Source organism: Dermacentor variabilis, chromosome 8 (genome assembly GCF_050947875.1).
Source record: "Dermacentor variabilis isolate Ectoservices chromosome 8, ASM5094787v1, whole genome shotgun sequence".
In the NCBI taxonomy this organism is placed as follows: domain Eukaryota; kingdom Metazoa; phylum Arthropoda; class Arachnida; order Ixodida; family Ixodidae; genus Dermacentor; species Dermacentor variabilis.
This window is the reverse complement of record NC_134575.1, coordinates 42,398,116-42,418,625: the sequence shown is the minus strand read 5'-3', so window position 1 is coordinate 42,418,625 and position 20,510 is coordinate 42,398,116. Positions and strand designations below refer to the sequence as shown.

The following is a 20,510-nucleotide window of genomic DNA, read 5'->3' as shown; positions in this document are numbered from 1 at the left end:
TGTAACTTAAGCATGCGAGAATTTTTACGAGCTTGCATAAACAATGTTTGTTTGAAAAACGCTCATTGCAGGACGGCGGATTGATACATGAATAGTGCCGGCTGTGAAGTGTGCATGGCTCCTCGATCACGCTTCAGCTCGTCGTAGTGGTAGCCGGCGCGCGGTAAACAGTTTATAAACATACCCAGCGGTTGTTTGTGTTACGTGCCGTTGTAGTTGCGATGACGTCTTAAATTGCTTGCTAGGAATTAGAAGCAAAGTTTTGCGAGTCTGGCTCCATTTACTACCCGATTCGTTGACGAACAGGCCGTGCGAACTACTCTTTAGGTTCGCCCACAGCGATCATAAGCTGCACTGCACTTAATGCGCGATGTCAGCTGCTAACAGCCGAGTGAATCGTCCCAGAAGGCCTTCACGTGTGTACCGCATCAACGCAAGGACGCTGGCTTAACAGGTAACCGCGCTTTGAAAACTTTCGCAGGCATTCCCAATGCTGATGCGAAATGGCGAGGTTCTGACACGATTGCTTCAAACAGCATGCCTTCTCTCTCTTGCATGTCTGTCACCACAGCGTTAAGGTTGGCGAATTACGCTGATTGCCTGTCTTGGCTCATTGATCAAAAGCTGCCGTGATACTCGTCTGCATGTATTTTACATCCCTGAGGCAATGTTCATATCCTCTTAAATTGTGTGTAAATTCGTGAATGCTGAACATTAACGCTTATTTTTATTACAGTCTTCATAGCTGAATAACTAATCGTTTCGCCAAAGGAAATTATACTGGTGTCATACGGCCACTTTCGATCGCAATCTAGCCCGATCTGAATCGAGCTTACCGACCGCGATTGGCTCCCTTCCGCAGATCAGCAAGGAAGCCAATCACGACCGAAAAATTCGATCCGGATCGGCCTCGATCGGGATCAAGTAGTACGCCGTGTGACACCCGCTTTAGAACGGCACGATTTCTTGACTATCTTTACCGCTGCGCCATTTCTCCATTCTTGAATGAAAAGACTTCCGTAAGTGAGCCCAACAAGGTTATTCAAATTTACTAAGTTAGAATAAGTTCATGTTGTTGCTGCAGGTCAGGTCTGTCACTGTCGACAAAACACGAACAGCTCATGCCTGTCATTGTGTCAGAGACAAACGCCGTTACACGCGATTCACCCACAGCTGTTTCGCGGAGACCACTCATCTGTCCGTCGGCTCTGAAACGGTCGGCGGTACACCGGCAACTGTTGTCGCAACGTAATCTCGAACGAGGACCTCTGCTTTTTATCACTTGACCTCGGGTTATGTTTGCACTGCTCGCTATGTTCACGTCAGGATCACTTCACCCGTGTTAGCCTCCTCTTTGTTTATTTTTATGCTCGCCAGCATAAGACCATTTCTCCCCTTGTTCTTGTTCTGCCAGGCCGCAGCCGTACGACGACGCAACCACGACACCATGGTTGTCTTCAACGTCGGTGCTGTGAGGTGCCACCTGCTCAGAAGCTCGCGTTCCCGGTGCTACGTGCGACGGTGGAAGCACTCCAACTCACCCCTCAAGGTGTCAATCGTGGGTGCCGGTCCGGCGAGCTTCTACACGGCACAGCAGGTTCTCAAAGTAGGTGCGTCCTACGTCGCACTATCCACTATGTTCACCTAGGCTAGTGTTCCTTGAAGCGACACTAAAAGAGCTTGCACTAAACCAATTTCTACTGGTGAGGTATTGTTCAAAACCCTATTTTAAATCATTTACCGAAAAAGGGCAGGTTGATGATGGTCAGAAAAGTGATGGCCTAGCCTCTGAGAGGCATTTCTTGAATCTTGAGCTGAAACCTGAGCACTGGTATGTTGGCCTGGTTTCACCGATTTCAAAGCATTTTCTCATATTGGGGCCATTTCGGCTTGAGAAATGTTGTCAAAGCTTGGTATGTTGAGCCTTTGGTTCACTTCAAGTGTAACGCAATGCTTCTTTGCATATATAACCAGTAAACTATGCTCGAGATGTGCTGCCAAAATTCATGATGTCATGGTGTGCTGGTGCAGGTGCTTCAGAGCGTCGTCACCACTTGTCTTTTTGTTTTTTGAGTCTTTTCTGGCTCGCCATACCTCGTCGCATCTTAAGAGCAGCGCAAAGTCATTTTAGACTGATAAAGTATTCTTTCAAATTCCTATCCTGATTCCTTTGACAGAATATGGTTGATTGCTAGTGAAGGAAATGAAGGCCTAACTTTCCGCTACTTATTGAAATTTGTGATGCAATCCCAACATTGGTATGTAAGTGGGACGTTGCAGATTTTTAAGTACTTATCTTTTATTTGGGCCACTTTGGTGCAGGAAATGTTATAGAAACTTGCTGGTATGAGACCTTGGTCCATTTAGAATGTGACGCAGCCCGTCTTTACTAACAAAAAATTAAGTATACCCAAGTGGATGTTGTCAAAACCCACGTCATGGCAAGCTGGCATAGAAACATCTGTATCTGGCTGGCTCCCTACAGTAACTATAGGTACATAGTTACTCTAGGAAGTTCAGGGTGGCGGCACCTCCTTCCTTCATGCTTTCCATCCTTCTTGCTTTGCCAATGTTCTGCTCATGTTGAAATTGACGTTTATGCGGGTCTGGAAGTGTAATCTGCTAGTCCAGCTCAACCCAATGCTGGTCTCTAGTGCATCCTTGACCAGCAGTATAGTCAGTCTGTTTGTGTAGAATTCACTCAACTGCAGTTCAAGAAGCACTCTACGGTGTGTTGATAGGACCTAACTGTCTTCCCAAAACAGCATCCAAATGCCCTTGTTGACATCTACGAGGGTTTGCCAGTGCCGTTCGGTTTGGTCCGCTTTGGTGTTGCCCCAGACCATCCCGAGGTGAAGGTAAGTGTGAAAGTCGAGAAATGGAATGAAACTAATTATGGTATGGGGTTCTGACCTCACATCAAATATTTTTATGTGCAATCCGAATGTTTTTCTTGTGCAAAAAAGAAAATGTTAGAACATAGGCAATATAAGGGTTAAAGTATTGGAAAATCCAAAGCAAAACTAAGCTGTCAAGTGAGTCAGTTGAAATGGACAAAACATAGTCGAAAGTGCACCATAAGCAGAATCTAGTTGTGTAGTAGTTGGTGTGATGTCCACACACGAAGTCGAATATTTGCAGAATGCAGCTTTCAGTTGTAGAAACTACCACAGGCTTCTCACGCATAGAAAGGATGACATTTACCAAGCTTAAACACTGGAAATCACTTTGGTTATTCGGGATCATCAAATAACCTCACTTAAAATGAGGAACATGACAGAAGGAGATGCATGGAAGAATTGGAGGTTAGGACCTGTTATGTCTCCTCCTTGTTGTGTTCCTCATTTTATGTGCCGTTCAAACTAAAACAACTTTACTATCCCAGATAGAGCACACTTTTACTCTTGATCATTTCCTGCCAGTAGTCATAAAATTTTCTCAATTAATTTTTTTTGTTTTTATATTATTTGTGATGTTTTTTCACCCAATTGGTCATTTTTGTTACTGCCATTTCGTTTACACCGTGTTTGTGTATTTCTGTCTAGAGGTCTCGCACAGTGAATCACTACGGGACCTTCTTCTGTATATCATGTCGAAATTCTACAATTCCGAACTAAATAAGCTTCTGATTCCAGCTGGCTAGCTCTTGCTAAAGCTTTGCCGCAAGTGATGATTGCGCTCATACATGTGGGCTGTCAGTACCGTTGGTAACTGTCCCATGCAAACTCGCACTTTCAGAATGTGGTCCACACCTTCACAAACATTGCCAAGAACCCCCGGTGCAACCTGTACGGCAACGTCCGCCTCGGCACGGACGTCACGGTGGCTGACTTGAGGAAGGCCTACCACGCTGTCGTGCTGGTCAGTCCTGTGTGTGTGTGTATTTGTGCATCTGTGTGTTGTTGTTTTTTCCGTGCACAATGCAAAGGTACAAGGGAAGATGGAGACTTAACGTGATCAGCAAGTGCCGAACGAGGTGATCCTCAGCCTGGAGCCAAACAAACAGGAATCGTCTTTGCTGATTGCTGTGGTGAAGACAAGTATGCTTGTTAAAACAATGGCTTCAGAGGCATTCCTTGTTTGGCCACGACTGTATTTTGTGTGCATATGCACCTGTACTATTCTTATTCCCTGCATTATACGCTTGTGGAGCAAGGAGGCGAAAATTCCGCGGCTCTTTCCAAAACTTGTCGTGATTCCCCCGGGCCCCAGAGTTTAGGAATCCCTACTTGATGCTGTAGCTCCTGGGCCCCACGCAAAAGCCGGCCGCAACTCGCTGCTCCAGTTTGGTGGCTACGCAATGCTGCTGCTGGGCACAAGGTCGCAGGTTTGATTCCCGGACTTCTGCAACTACATCCCTCGAGGGGTGAATGCAGAAACACTCATATACCGCATTTCATTGCAGAGTCAGGCACAGAAAGTTAATGAGGCACAGGTCTTGTACCAAATGTAAACTTCTGCCCTGTTAAGCCATCATACTTCCGATTAAAATGAGTCACTGTGTTGGTCGCAAAAAAAGTATGGCACTGAAACTTTGGCTTTGAGCCTATGAGCCTGGGCCTTGTGGGAATTCAGGTTTTTTTTTTTTTTTCGCAAATCGCGTGTCCTGCAAACTCTTGCAGCTGGCTGTACTTTCAGGGAGGGCAGGTTGTCAGAATTAGTTCAGAATTCTCCACTATGGTATCCTTCGTCATCCACTCACCAGCTGTTGAGAACGTAAAAACACACAAATGAAGAGCTGGTAGCATTATTTTGGGTTGTATAACAAGATCGAAGAGCTTTCCTGCCATCTACTGGGTGCCTCAGCTAACACAAAATAATTTTTTTTTCCTTCTTCAAAATAATGTGAAGCCACCATGGGTGTATGAAACCACCTGTATGTTGTTGGCTACCTCATTAAGAGTCCTCCCATATTGTGTTCTTACTGTGTTAGCAAATAGCAGTGAATTAACAACTTCTAAATTATTAACCTAGGGCACTTTTCTGAACATTGTAAAATTCTGCCATATTGTCAAATTCACCATCTTGTCAGCTCTGATTGGCCACGAGGGCTGCTGCGGCGTCTGATTGGCTCAATATGCCGCTGTTAGAGAATTCAGCGATGTGGTGGAATTTTACAACGTCCAGAATAGGTATCCCTTGTCGCCACAACGTCATACAAGGATTGCAGAAGGCATTTAAAAATGATTCTGAGTTTGCGATGCTGACTTCTGTGTGACCCTTTTTCCCGCATTTAAGGTAGCCTCTGTGGTGTGCACGCAGAGGGTTGCAGCAGTTAAAGGTTTCAGGACCTTACATTAAACTATAAAAAAGCAAAAAAATTTTGCTATTGTGTCCTAAATATAAAAAAATTAAGATGGGCCCTACAAACCTTGTATCGATATTGTGGCCACAATGTTATCGAATAAAATGTTTGTTTGCTAATTAATCAATAGTAATTTCTCTATAAATAAGACCACAAAAATTACTGGAGGCTTGTGTAGAAGTTTGCTAACAACATAGGGTTGGTTGAGGCATAGCTCACTGATTTACTGGCTCTGTGTTAGCTGAGGCACCCAGTGAAATTGTTCTTCATTGGCAGTGCACCTGACCAAGACAGCAAATATTTTTTTTTTCCCACCCATCCTGGTAGTCCAGTACCTGCGGTGCTGCGCTGTGATGCCACTGGTTTGATCCCGGCCGTGGCAGCCAAATCTCAGTGGTTTCAACATGCAAAAATGCTTGTGTACTTAGATTGGGGTGCACATGGAAGCACCCCAGGTGGTCAAAATTAATGCGGAGTGCTCCACCGAGGTGTGCCTCACAGTCAGATTGTGGTTTTGGCCTGTAAAGCCCCAGATTTTAATTTAATTTAATTTTTTTCAGACATATGGCGCTGATCAAGAAAGGAGCCTCGGTGTTCCTGGTGAGGTAGGGCGTGCTTTGTTATTCTTCTGACTCCCTTGTTACCCATGCCAGGGCTGTGCTCTAAACCATAGCGGGAAACCGCACATAGCATAATCCCCCGAAGCAGCTGTCTAAAATTTGCGCGATAATTTCACCCCTGCCGAAATTCCAAAGCCAAAAAAGGAGGAATTGAGTCCCCTGTGCACCATTGGGTGGTTTCCGAACATACCAGCTGTTGTTGCTGCCGTAGGCGCAACGAACAGGCTCCCTTAGCACACAAGTTTTATTCTAGAGAAACTAACTTTGACAAGATGTGTCTCTGCCATGGTCACGAATGGCATTGCCAACACTGTCAGGGCTAGGTTAGCTGCAACACACAGATATATCCAAAGAAAGAGACAGTTGCTGTCTTAGCTCAATTGGTAGAGCATTGTATGTATCGTGCAAAGGTTGTGGGTTTGTTACCAACAAGCATCAGGTCTTCTACTTTCATTTCCCATTTCTTTGTTATTTCTACATTTCAATCAAACTGCACAACTAATTTTCTTCATGGCTTCGTTTGGTCATTACTAACCTTGGGAGAGTTGCATGCATGTTGCGCATGCAGCTAGAAGGTTCGGGAACGTGAAAGTCGGGTGTCCCCACGAGCTCTGCACCGACTCAGTGCAACTTTCAAGTGCCATGACTTTCGACTCTCACAATGCACGTGGCCCGCTCTCCGCAATTACGATGTGCAGGACCTTCCGAACGTGTTCAGCGCCCGCAAGTTTGTCGGCTGGTACAACGGCCACCCTGCCGACGTTGGTGTCTGCCCGGACCTTTCCGGTGAGACGGCCGTCGTCATCGGCCACGGCAACGTCGCCCTGGATGTCGCTCGCATTCTGCTATCACCCTCAGAGTCGCTTCAGGTGCGCATTGTTCTATGCAGACTGAAGAAACAACCACTGCGGTCATTTGTGAATGCACGGTTGCTGGCTGATGTAATGCTGCTTGCGCAGGTTTGTTGTTGTCCTTGAGAGCTGTGACTGTGCCTTTGTCACCCACTAGTGTGATCGCTTCTGAGGTTGGCATTCCAAAATGGTGTGTTCTGACTAAGGTCTGTGATCAACTCGATCCAGCACATTCACACGAAACATGCTCGGTGGTCTGTTCGCCGCAACATCCATTGCACGTAGCCCTGTCGGTCATTCTAATGCGAAAGGCAGAAGGCCTTGTAAAGGCCACTCGTAGCCTTTCATACTTGTTTGTTTTTTTATTCTGTGATGCAGAACAACGCTAAAAGCTATGTGAAAAAAAAAAAAAAGTTACATGAGTCTCAGCAAGCGTCAACTGTCCCGAACTTATATTCTGCTGTAATACACTAGTTTCATTTTTGTTCAAGATCTATATGTTCTTCCCTTTTATCACAAACATTGCGTGCCCCCATGCCTTCATTGTTTGCACAGGCAGCTAGTCATCACGACAGATGATTAAAATGGAATGAAAGGGTCTGCCTTGTATCAGCTTTCTTTTACTCCAAACCAGTTCACTCATCAGCTGTCCCTGTGTTGACCCACACACTGAGTGGTCAAGAAAGGCGAACCTTATTGTCACACTTCTTTTTCCACCTACAGGAGACGGACATAGTCGAACCGGCCCTGGAAGCACTGAGAAAGAGCCGTGTGCGGAACGTGATTGTGATCGGGCGGAGAGGGCCCTTTGAGGTAGCTTTCACCATTAAGGAACTGCGAGAGATGACCAAGATCCCAGGTGTGGACAGCATCTTCCGGCCAGAGGACTTCAACGAGGTCCGAGAGAGGTTGGCCGGTACGGGTGCTGTTGCTTGGTCAGTCACTGTTATATGCATTGACATGGGCTGAAACGGAAGAACTTTTCGTTCCATTTCTTTTTGATTACCTCAAAGGCACCCTCAAGGTGAGGGGGCCTATTTGTGAAGATCTGGGACATTATTTATTTACAGTAAACACCTTTTCAGGTGAACATGGAAGTACCTTCAAGATCCGTTTGTTTTATCAAAAGTTCACTGAATCAGTATAACCTAAACAAAGGTCTTCATATTGTTCAGCTTATCAAATAATTTGTCTCAACAAGGTTACCCTTAAATGGAATACACTTTGTTTTTTTTATATAATGCCCCCAAGGTTGAAACAGTTCAGTAATGCAGCAAAGAGGTGTCAGAAAATGCTGCTAAAAGCCAGTAAAGATTATTTTCTACCTACATGAAAAACAAAGCTTCATGTAATTGCAAGCATAATGAATAATACTTATGATAACCTTAGCAATTGTAAATATTTAATTGATAGTGTAAGAAACACACTGGTGTAAGTTTAATTAATTCATATTATAGTATACCTTCAGGCCATACCTGCATTCATTTCATACCTGTGTTTTGTAGAAACATCTGCAAGTACTGGGGTTCAAAAACATCACCATTCAACAGCTTTGCACTCCCTGCACACTGACGTGCAATCTTATTCATCAAGTTAGCAGGAAGAGCACTGCTTCACAAATATCTGTGATATTACTTCGGTTGAGTTGACTCAATACTTCGATTTGACTATTAGACTAAACTGACATGTGGGAGATTTCGCAATGGACGAGCCATCGGCATGTGCAAGGCAACTTCTTACGAATTTTAGGCTGAACACGTAGACATGTATGTACAGCCCATTAAAGGGGCTGAAATGGAAACGTGAAGTCAGTATAGGCTGACGAAGTACTCTTTAAGAACTGTTTTTGTTAATTTGATGGTAAGAGGTTGATCGTTAGAAGAGAAAATGAATGTCGATTCCAGTTTCTAAATTTCGCACCAAAGCCAGCCCCAATGTCGGCGCTTCAGTACTACATCACGGATTTAAAATTGTTTTATTATACGTTGGAGCTATTGCAGCTCAGTAAAAGTTCCTGAAATGTGTTCAGTCTTCGGCGATTTTGAAGTACAGTGTAGTCCGTCTTTTCCAATAAAGCATTAACAAGGCCTGTGCAGACGGCATCAAAATCCATGGCATGGTGCAGGAACTTCATAGTGGGATCAGCACCTGCCTTTAATTCTTGCCTCTCTTCTTGCTTACCAAGCCTCTTCTCTCAGTGAGAGCAACCTTGGTATTGCAGGAAGGGTAGTCTACTAATACAGCTCAATATTTTCTTTTTTATTGTCCCTTCAAAGTGTGGCTGAGGATTTTTTGCTTTTTTAAATCTTGGAAGACATCTGCAACTCTAATGCCTCTTGACCTAAGGGTAACACGAATAAAACAATTAAACTTTTAAAGTAGGGCTTAGAAACGTCGCTGTTCCACATGCAGCGAACAAGGCGCATGCACTCAGTGGAATGGCCACACAAGAAATTAATTGGAAAGCACACACCATGCTCTTTCAATTCAAAGGGTCGTGCTGGCAAGCTGTGTTCTCGCTGGTGTGCAGAAACAATAAAGCGGAGAAGAGCGTGTGGCAGTAACTTTCATGTTCTGGCAAGATGTCGGGGAGCCCTGTGTGGGAAGTTCTTGGCTTCAATGCAAACCAGTTGATGAGACGTGCTTGTGTGTTGCCCCGTGCTTGTGTGCAGACCTACCACGACCCCGCAAGCGTCTGCTTGATCTGATGGTGCAGACGTCGGAGAGGAAACCGAGCAACCAGCCCCGCTCCTGGGAGCTACGTTTTCTGCGAAGTCCGCTGCGCTTTTTGGCAGACTCAAGCACAGGGCGTGTCTCAGGCGTTGAGCTGGCTGTCAACCGACTTGAGGTCAGCAACCTGTTGAGTGTCATAACTGCTCAAAGCTAAAAAGTAAAACTCTTTTAATCATAGTCAGCTGAATTGAAAGAGCCATGCAAACTACTTGCATGGTAGCACTTCAAACCTGTTTTAATTATGGTAGCAAGCTATACTTACTGTGTGCTTCAGTCTGTTGTGCCTCTTGTGTGAAGCCCCTTGTGTGTCATATGTGCCTCCGAGATGTGTAATCGAACTAAATTTTACATAAAATAGGAAGTTATACATAGTGGCTGTGCTCACTGTTTTGTTTCGTCTTGTCTGCAGCCTCATTTGCGTCATGTGTCTAATCACACAAGATGGGGCAGAAGAGGGCATGACAGTGGGCATTTTTCTCAGTGGTAACAGCCACCATTCGCTGTGTGCGTGCTAGACAGCACCGCAACACTGTGCCACAGCAAAAACAGAGGCTTCACCCAGGTGCTTAGCACCAGCGTCTTTCGAGTGATGTGTGACTGAAGGGGAAATAGATGAGCTGCAGCATGTACGTCAAGGACACCGTGTGCAATACAGACATGAACGAGCTATCACAAATCCTCTTTCACCCAGCTTCATGTAAAGTGCCTCTACCTTTATTTTTTATTTTTGGCACACTTTCCTGTTTGCACGTGCTACTATTCCCATTGATTGCCATTTTGATAGCCCGCTATATATGGTTGCAAAATCATATTTTGCCGCTTTATGAGTGCTCTCGGACAGCTAGTACCATCTATTGGGTTATTTGAAAACTAGTTGGTTTCGCTTTTCTGTCTTCGTTTACCGTCGCGCGTGGCTCTTTAACGTGCCTCCGAGAAGGGACGTGGTTGGCGTGATGAGCGCTCATAGGTGCCATGATGGCATCGGTGTTGCACACTGCTCATCCATGGAAACATTGCATTGCTGCCGATGCTGGTGCGTTTGTGCACAAGTTTTTGGAGTTTACAAGCAGCACTGACGTGGAAGGCAACTTTGGTTAATGAGATTTCAGAACGGTGTTTCACTTTCTTCGCCGTGCACCAATATTAAGATAACCTGTGTGTTCTCAAAGTTTCAGTTCTCATCTGCAGGGTGTTATTCTCCTTCAGACGGAATCATGTTCCAGTGGCTGCGCAGCGAATTACGGTGTCTCAGGAACAGACGTCCCGAAGTCTACCTCTGCATTGCGCTAGGGCTTGTCACTAGGATTAACATTTTCTTTTATATCCTGAGAAATTCCATACACAGAAAGTTGATATTTCCTGGAATATTGCCCAGGTTCCTTGCATTGAAAGTGGATACTCTGGATTTTTTTTTTTTTCAGTTTTATTTTTTTCCATGCGAAGCAAAGATGATGTTATTCTATAACTTTCTCGATTCTTTTAGAAAATTTTTGTTCACCTTCCTTTTCAAGTTCTTCTTAATAGACGTGTGGTTTGGGACTAGTACTGTCTAAAAGAGAATTTCTTCCTCTTCAATTTGATGCTATACACTTCAATATCTAGCATGACCTGTATAGTAAAAAAAAAAAAAATGTACTAGACTACAGAAAGGCTGCTGCTTTTCCTGCAGGCAGAAAAATTGTAAAGCCTGCGGCTCACGACTTTCCTGTTGATGCTTCCAGAAAACTGAATCAGGAAGCAAGGCCATTGCAACAAGCGAAACTGAGACAATTCCTTGCCAGATGGTAAGCATCACTTGCTTCAGTGTCGTTCTTGTCTGACGCATGTACTTCTAAAATGTTTCATCTCTCGATAATTCACCTCAGTTCCAAAAAGACCCTAGAAAAACTCCAGAAAGAAAAGGTCAGTGCTGCCGTATTAGTAAAGTACTCACCAATCATCAGTAAGGCTCCTCAGGTATACCTGAGCTAAACTTTCAGAACTAGAAATGAGCTTTGGAGGGAGGCCCAGGAGGGGAAAAGTTTTCATCAAGCAATTCCTCGTAGCTGGAATCGCTGAGGAGCGTTCTTCGATGTGACCGCTTCAATTGAGGAGTGATAGATGTTGTATGCTGTGCGGAGTCAAAGAGCTTCAATTCAACCCCCATTTGTGAATACAGCGTTATAAGGCCGTGCCTTAGGTTGGCTGTTTCTTGCATAGGCCCTGTTCATTTTCATTACAGTAAAACTTCACTTTCTGCGTGCTTTCCTTGTTTTCAGCGTGTTGTCCTTCTTGTTAGCTTTTAAAGGGGCCCTGGAGTCCCTGTTCTTCAGAACTGAGATCAAACTGGGAGTGACTGCGATGCCTTTCAAGGAATATATTCCCGCAGAAATTTTTGAAAAGGACCTAATAAGGATGGACATTTGAAGAGTGCAGTGTTTACTTTCCCCCATTTCCCCCTCAACTGAATGTTTCTTGGCCATCTTGGACAGCGCTGAGAGCTCTGCCCTGCCTTTTCCTCCTCCTTCACTTTTTCTTCCTTTCACGTTGCACTTTTGGCAACCCTTCGAGATTGGCGTGTGAGAAGAATGCCCGAGAGAAGAAAAGGAGTGGCGACAGGATGGGACCGACGCATTTAACCTGTTGGCTACCATATACGCATTACACACGCTGCGGGGCCCTCCGTATGGATTATTTTTGCCGCATGTGGGAATTACACAGACTTCTGTGGATGCATCCGTTATATAGTGCTTTACGGTAATAAATGCTAAGGAAATGCGAACAAATAAGTTTTATTTACAAACTCAAGCGACACTTTTCAGTTGTGGACTAGAAGTGAAAGCCAAAGATTCGTTTTTGTATGAAAAACCCAGAAACATTCAGGCATGTGGACAGGAGCACCACACTGCCGTCCGGGCAGCTTTCGTCTTCAGAAGGCTCTCCAAGGAAGTCGCCGTCACCATCTGCGTCCTCACTTACTTCACTATCGAAAAGAATATTGAAAATTTCTTCATCCGACAGTGTGGGCCGACCACCCCTCGTCGGCATCTCTTCACAAGTCGAAAGCACGTCCAAACATTCTACAAATGTAAACAAAATATCTAAGAAATCGAACCTCCGCTGTAGTGCACATGTAGTGCCATTTATCGACAGCATTTTTTATCAGGTAGAGCATATATTGCCAGTTTTTAAATGACATATACCTCCAACCTGGCGAGTCGCTGGCTTTGGCAATCTCGCTTCGATTTCCCGGTTACAATGAGCCTGCTGAAACTAAAAGCTTAAAAGTTAAATCAACGAGTTCTTGTTAATTGGTGACCAATTATCCTGTATTGCCCGTCGCCCTGTGGTCACCACCACCGACAACTGCGTGTCTCCGGAGGAATTGTTTTTTTTTTTTTTTTTTCAAAAGGGCTATCTTTAAGTATTGCTTCAAGTCTGTGTAGAAATACCTGGTATATATATGTGTGTATGTGTGAGTTTTGGTAGCACCTGCCCAAAACCAGAATCCTAAGTAAACATCTGTTCATGACATTCGCGCTGTCTCGGGCCACCCACTTCAGTCGCGTTTCCATGCTTCGGAACTTTTCATGCACCCTCCTTATACCACGACTGGGTTTGAAGTGTTCGTTGTAGCAGTACGGCACTGTTGCAAACGTTCGCTATATCTGGACGTTGTTTTAAAACAGGCAGGGTCGGAAAATCACAAATACAGTGAAGTGGGGCCTTTATTGTTATATCTGGGATCATTATAAGTGGGTTCAACTGTATTATAATTTTCTCTTTGGTCACCAGTGCTTAGTCCTTCGTTTCTCTATTTCTTTGTCTTCCATGTAATTCCTAGGTCCTGAAAAGCATTGGCTACACGAGTGAAGTTGTTGATCCCGCCGTCCCGTTCGACGGCAAGCGAGGTTTCGTGCCGAATTCTCAAGGTCGAGTCGAGTCATTGCCAGGTACTTGATTCCCCATCACTTATCTCACATTGGATAAGAAAAAAAAAAAGGAAACTTAACCTTTACTAAATAAATGGGACTGCACTAATCTCTCGTGGATAGGATCTTTATATTGAAGGTCCGCCTTTGGTGACACCGTGCCGAAGCAATATTAAAGTAAATGCACTAAAATTTTGTCCATTCACTGCTCTTTAATTCGGCAGATTGGATCATTTGGACATCATATCTAGTGTTCGCATAAATCTACATTGTTCTACAGCATAAAAAGCTCTTTGTTATGAAGGTTTTCGCTTTTCACTGGTTGATTGGTAGGAGCTTGAGGCAGCATGCACGTGGCAATGATTGGTGAACGAGCGAAGCATAACAGTGAACATACAAAAAAAAACAACAGAGAAGACATTTTAATTGATTAGGCTGTTTATTCTTTCTCTTATTTCACATTGTATGTATATAGGACTCGTGCAAAAATGAGGGTGCATCAAGAAGCAGTTTCAGTTTCATTCATTGCGAGAATCGCGATGTGGCAGACTGTCTAGAAGCCACCTGAAACTGCAAATCGGTTCAGGCGCAATGCAGGCACTAATGCTTCTCTTTCTTGTGGTGGGAAATTACATCATCCAACATGCCAAGAACAAAATTATTTCGTTTATTAATTTGTGGGAAGTCAGCTTTGGACGGATATGTGTGTTCCATGCCAGCACCATAATGTGAAGGATGTTGAAAGGCTCCCACTGCTCGAGAGAGGTTTAGTACAGATTGCCTTATAATTTCCATGCGCTGCGTAATGTACACCAGATTAGGAAAAGCTTGCCCTTCATTTAAATTTAGAGCAAAATACAAACTAAAAATGTGAATGAATTCTTTGCTAAGTAAGCATTTTCTTATTGTTTTCGCCATTCATTCAGTAATCCAGCAGCTTTATAATCCACAGATTTCTCTTTTCTGGTCTCGTGAAATTCAAACGTGAACGCTTTCGCTTAATTGAATTGCACTCAAAAGCATTAGACTTGTTGGAATGTGCACACATATTTCAGATGGGCGTTAAAAATGTACGACATGCAGATTTACCAAAACATCAGTTTTTCTGTGTAGCGTATTTACTCGATTCTAACGCACCCTCGATTGTAACGCGCACCCATTTGCCATGACCTAAAAAAGGAAAGTCTTTTGCAGTATTGCACACCTCATTCTTTCATACAGAAATACATGTACATGTTTCTCATTTAGAGAAACAAATATTTACTTCCAATACACTAACGTTGCAGTAAATAAAAAAAGTCGCAGTCTCGTCCCAAAGGCGAAGCATCGATTGCGATGGCAAATTAATGGACAGCTATATGAAAAGTAAGGATAGTAGTTTTATCAGCCGTATAAACTTTTAAACATTCACTTACTAACTAAATTAACAAGCGTGGCATCACGTGCGCATGAGCAAACATGAACACATCTCACCCAGTGACCACAGAAACTATTTTATCAAAATGCTGGAGTGAGGAAGTGCTGTAGCAGGAGCGAGCAAATTGACCTTTGTGCAGCCTAGATGCGTAGACTCTGTCTTCATCACAGATCGATTTCAAGATGGGGGACGCTGCGCCATACGCAGCAGCTAACAGAGAGAACGCCTCTTCCGTTTCCGCCAGTCCCGCACGCAAGTTTCCGGAACTCCAAACGCCCATGATGCAGCCCGATTTCTGTCCGTCTCCGTGATCACTTTCCTTTTAATTGCAGCATTGCATTGTCTTCGCAGTCGGCACTTGCACGCTGACAGAGCAAATGCGGAAAAAGGGAAGACGGACGGTGTACCATGGTGTGCTGGAATTTGGCAGCGTGTCGTCCGTACAGCAAAACAACGAGAGAACTGGGGACGCTTCTGCGATGACGCCACCAGGCGGGCGCTGTGATTGACCAGCGTACCTAGCACGTGAAATTTGTGTGAAATTTTGTGCAAAACTTTCTGCTTTTATAAAAGCACTCTCAAAACACCATTTAGATTATTATAATTTACAAAAAAATAAATAAGGCAAACTGGTAGGATACATCAATAACGCCATCTAAGCTTGCACATTTCCAACCACAGATCATGCAGTGTTCCTGATCGTCTGCTCAGCGTTTTGGTTGCAGCAGACAAAGAAACGCTCGTTTGCTCGTTCCATTCAGTAAGCAAACATGTTTGTAGTATTTCGAAACACACCTGGAAGTTTGGAAGCCTGGAAGGAGCACCTGCACTGTGCCTGGTGGGTTGCATGGGATTCCTTTCGTGTTGCATCAGCCAGAAGGGCAGTAACCAGGTTTCACTGAAGAAGAAAAATTTGCTCTGTGATGAATGCAGCCTCTATCGCCTCGGTATTTCGCTCTGCAAAAGGACGCCGAAGGTCAAGAAGGGCATATTGAGCCAGTCTTCCCAATGTTCCCGATTTGAAGCAGCCTGTAGTTGTTCTGATCGTTATGTAGGAACCTCAATGCACACACACACAAAAAAAAAAACATTTACAAACCTAGCGCTTGCCGTGCATATTAAGAATGTGTAAACACGGCAGGAAAAACCACAGCAAGCAAGCAATTGTCGAGTTCCGCACGCGCATGCACGACGTCCGCGACCACCATAGCTGCTAATGCCGGAGGCCCTGCGTTGCGCCATTATTTTTCCTCTCACCAGCAATGACTCTCGGCTGCAGCGACAGGCGGCACTGAAGTAGACTGGCATGCTCCAGCACTCCCGGCCGTCATCACAATAAGAGTCATGTTTTCGCCGCCGGACGAGGCACTGCGCGATTCCAGTACACCATAGGTGTACTAACCTAAGCACACATACTACACCACATGGAGGAAGCTACAGCAGCTAGGCTCGAAGCGTGTACGAGGCGGGCAGTTTGAAATGCCGATGGCAATATGGTAACGCAGATTTAGGGTCCTACTTGATTCTAATGCGCACGCAATTTTTGGACCCGTTTCGTTGGGGAAAAAGTGCGCGTTAGATTCGAGTAAATGCGGTAGTTTTGGTGTGCAGCCAGTAAAGCAGTACAACACAGTGTTGCTAGCACAAGCTTCTCAAGGCTGCAAATCCAAACTTGACGCTGCATGCTTATGCTTTAGAAATATTAAACTATCCCGGAGATCCCGCATCCCGTTAGCATTGGGGCTGACAGTACTCTAAGGCTGTCAGACTTGTATTTGTAAGTATGTGTACATGTGACCTTATTTACCTGTCTAGGTGTCTACTGTAGTGGCTGGCTCAAGACTGGTCCAGTAGGCGTTTTGGTGGCGACGATGAACAGCAGCTTTGAAACGGGCCAGGCAATAGTAAAAGATGCTGAGTCGGGTCTTCTGCCAGCAGACGACAGGGAGGGCTCGGCATCTATCTTGAAACTGCTCGAGTCGAAAGGCAAGTGTTGGACTTCCAAACTGGTGCATGCATAGTGCTACAGTTAAGGCGCATGGTTTAATGGTACTAAAGGTAACCATTTGAGACAAGCTGTAGTGACTAGATATCTAAAGGATCCACTTCCAGGCACGACGCCTGAAATATTTTGAACTGTTTCTTGAACAAACTGTTTTTCCCTATGTATATATATATAATTTTTGTGGGAAGGAAGTAGTTCTTCGGATCTAGTATTGGTAGGATATATGCACCTGCACTTTTTCAATATATGTATACATGTGTGTACACACGCACACACACACACACACACACACACACACACACACACACGCGCGCGCGCGCGCGCGCGCGCGCACAATCGACTCTCATTACAACAGACCCTGATAACTACAAAAAACGTCCGTTTCATCCGTAGTTCGTAAGATCCGAACGCCTCACTTCCGGAACTTTCGTCGCGATGTCTGACAACTTTATTGCAAACAGTGAGTGACAAATGTTCGAAGTAAACAAACAAAAAGTCGCATTTTAGCCCGAAAGGCGAAGCATCGATTGCGATCGCAAATTAAGCGAGATAAGCGCAGCGACAGCAGCAAGCGAATTGACCTTCGTGCTCTCTCGCTTCAACACGAACGAAACGTTGAAAGCACAGCACATACGAAGCTGCCCCGGCACTAGGTGCACTTTGCCCACATCGCAGATCGCTTTCAAGATACAGTGCCCGCACGGCCGCGCCCTTAACAGCAGCCACCGAAGTAGACCTTTATTCTGCCTTTATTCGAGCCTGATGGAACCAACGAAACTGATCGAATTATCCGGTGGGTCAGATTAAACAAGATGCAGAAAAATAAAGTTAAAGCACACTGCCGATTCATTTGGCAGTAACTGCCCGATTTTAACATGCCCCTGAATCAAACGCGCACTGCTTTCTATGTCTTCAAAGCAGAAAACTAACGTAGGAATGACAGGAAAGCTTCTAAACAAAGTATGAATCTAACATTCACCTGACTTTTAGCAAGAAAAATGGGCAAGGCTAATTTCAGTTGCACAGTGGTAGCCAGTTACCTAAACTCAGCTTTGCCACAATCCGCAGCTGTGTTATGCGTTAAAGCATACAAACTTTTCTAATGTGATTTTCAATCACATTTTCTTGGGGAAAAAAAAGACATGCGTTAGGTTCAGGTAAATGCCGTAGTCGGACATTGTGAGCTACCATTATTGCTTGAAAAACCTTTCTTGAGCAGGACGAAAATAGGAATTTTCGGCGACAGGCGTCCAGCGCATTCCCTGTCCTCTAAGCTCTGCCCAGACAGGCGCTGCCAGTAACGGAGTTGCTATTGGGATCAGCTTAAGAATTAGGTGCATGCATGCTGACTTGTCAACGAGTAAATAGCACGGCACAATAGACCAGGACAGAAGAAGAACACAAACGACAGGACCGGCGCATGTCACTTCTGTCCTGGTCTTCTGGTCTTCTGTCCTGGTCTATTGCGCCTTGCTATTTACTCATTTAAGCACGAACCAACTAGCCCAAGCAAGAGTTTTACTTGACTTGTCAAGTTTGAATTATCTGGCGAATGCCAGTTTTAGGATCGAAATAATGAAAGTGGGCCCATAGAAATGCATGGGCACTGGGCGGGACCTGCGGTTAGGATCGGAATAACTGTAAAATTGAGTTAACCGGAGTCAAAGTAATGCAAATCCACTGTATTATGACATAAATGGTATCTCAGTGATTATATTATACATGCGAGAAAATTTGGGAAGGAGCATTAAACATGGACTACATGTTTAACATGCCATGGTCCATCTTTGTTTATAGCTTCATTTTTAATGCACCGGACAGACGCGGAGGGTCCAACAGTTGTTCACATGATGAAACAGTATATGCAATGGCAGCCATAGATGAGGGTTCAAGCTCAACCATGCATATAGTAGTTTATTCAGAATTACGACAACATATACGGTTGCAGATTTAGGAGGCATAACGTTATTCTATCAGAAGATGGCATGATGATTTTACTACGCAAAGCCGTCTCCAACCTACATGCTTTTAAAAGTGTGACCGTAATAACAGCGCTGTATGTGCTTAATACAGTTCCTTTCATTTAAAAGATGTTTTGTCCCTGGTTCAAATATTTCCTTCACACCATGATTTTCGTACGTCAGGGCTTCTCCATAAACACGGAGATAACTTTGTCGACACTGGCTGGCACTAAGTGAACGGACATGAGATCCAGCTGATTAAACCACTCTTCAGCCATAATTTTCCGCAAATGTGGCTTTACACTATTTATTGTCGACCGTTGTTAATAATTTGAGGAGCGTGATCTTTCAGAGCCAGGTCTCTGTTACATTCATCTTGAATGTCCGTTGCACAGCATAGGAGCTCTTGTCCTTGCATGACCTGCCATTTTGCCTTACAGGTCTCCCTCTCCCCTTTTAGCATAGGGACTTGTAGTGGTCTCATCTTGAAGGTAAAATTCAAAGGCGGGCTGCGCGCATTTAAGGTGATGTGCATTGGTTGGACAAATTTCGAGTTCTGTGTAGCGTTTTTGTCCAGCGTCCGGTGCTTTGCAAAGCGGCGCTCGAGAGAGGTTCACAGGTTGTAGATATAGAAAATGTACGAGGTTCAGCCGTAGTGCTCCTCTACAGAACTATAAAAATAATTGCCCTGATATTTCTGTGTGCCGACCACGAATCGGTGGCACTTCTTCGCTGTTCACCCAAACTTGGTCGCTCTGCATGGATCCAAAACGAAATTCTCCTGTTTGTACTGGGGGGGAAAAGAAACCACAAAACCGACACTACACTGTCTTTCCCGAGTTGGAGTGACAACTTTAGCGATAATGTTCATGCCATGCCTATGACAATATGTTGGGGAAATTAGTTTCTTTGCAGGTGACCAGGTGCGTATCTCTTGCGGGAGCGAAATGGACATATCACTGCTTGTACTTGTAGTATTTCTCTTTTGCTTGAGAAAATGAATGAAGAGTTTCAATTGTTGCGGGGGGGGGGGGGGGGGTTGCACTGTTTTTCATCCATCTGGACGTAACTAAGTTGAGCTCCAGGGATAATTTCGAACTCTCTTTCGATCTTTCAGGTATACGACCAGTCACTTTCGACGAGTGGCTCAAGATCGAAGCGTACGAGAAGGCGCAAGGTGAATGTAAAGGCAAACCCAGTGAGAAGCTGCTTTCCGTCAAAGAAATGCTTAGTGTTGCATTTAGCTAGTCGTTCATGTTGTCTCATAGATTCTCTTTCTCTTCTTTCTTTCTCTCTCTGTCTCTCCTACCTCGTTTTGGATACAAGACAAATAATAAGTGAAGCCGAAGGTTGCAGCCAGGCCAAGCGCTGGCTACTGTTTCTTAAACATGTGAAACGAAGGCCCTGCTTCTTGTGGAATAAAAGCTCTGCTTCTGTTCTTGTTGCAAGTGTCTCATGGTAGCCAGAACTTTGGCAAAAAGGGCTTGTGTGATGAAGTGGTTTATTCATGGATAGTTTGTTTAGTTTACGTCGAAGTGAGATTTCTTTTATAGTTATGGTTTCATGCATTTGGCCATTGAGAAGGCGTGCCTTATGTATGTGTGCCTGTACAGCTGACAATAAAATTACTGAACATAAAACATCCTGGGTGGTCTCTTATCTACATGGCAGTACTAAATGTAGCTGCTGTACTAACCCGTGGCTCAA

At 44.5% G+C, this 20,510-nt stretch overlaps 1 protein-coding gene across 2 annotated transcripts; it reads left to right on the top strand.

The window, feature by feature from the left end:
* Window positions 1-94: 94 nt before the first annotated feature.
* On the top strand, window positions 95-20,443 carry dare (NADPH:adrenodoxin oxidoreductase, mitochondrial). 2 transcript variants are annotated; one of them, XM_075702029.1, is made up of 13 exons: window positions 95-454; window positions 1,415-1,606; window positions 2,766-2,858; window positions 3,739-3,861; window positions 5,866-5,910; window positions 6,624-6,794; window positions 7,500-7,692; window positions 9,449-9,624; window positions 11,231-11,293; window positions 13,333-13,441; window positions 16,653-16,823; window positions 19,921-20,001; window positions 20,130-20,443. In XM_075702029.1, exons 2-13 carry the CDS (start codon window positions 1,448-1,450, stop codon window positions 20,135-20,137), a joined length of 1,392 nt encoding a protein of 463 aa, XP_075558144.1. In that variant the 5' UTR covers window positions 95-454; window positions 1,415-1,447; the 3' UTR covers window positions 20,138-20,443. The 2 variants fall into 2 exon arrangements, with proteins under 2 accessions (XP_075558144.1, XP_075558143.1); XM_075702028.1 differs by having other exon boundaries at window positions 19,921-20,443.
* The last annotated feature ends 67 nt before the right edge of the window (window positions 20,444-20,510 follow it).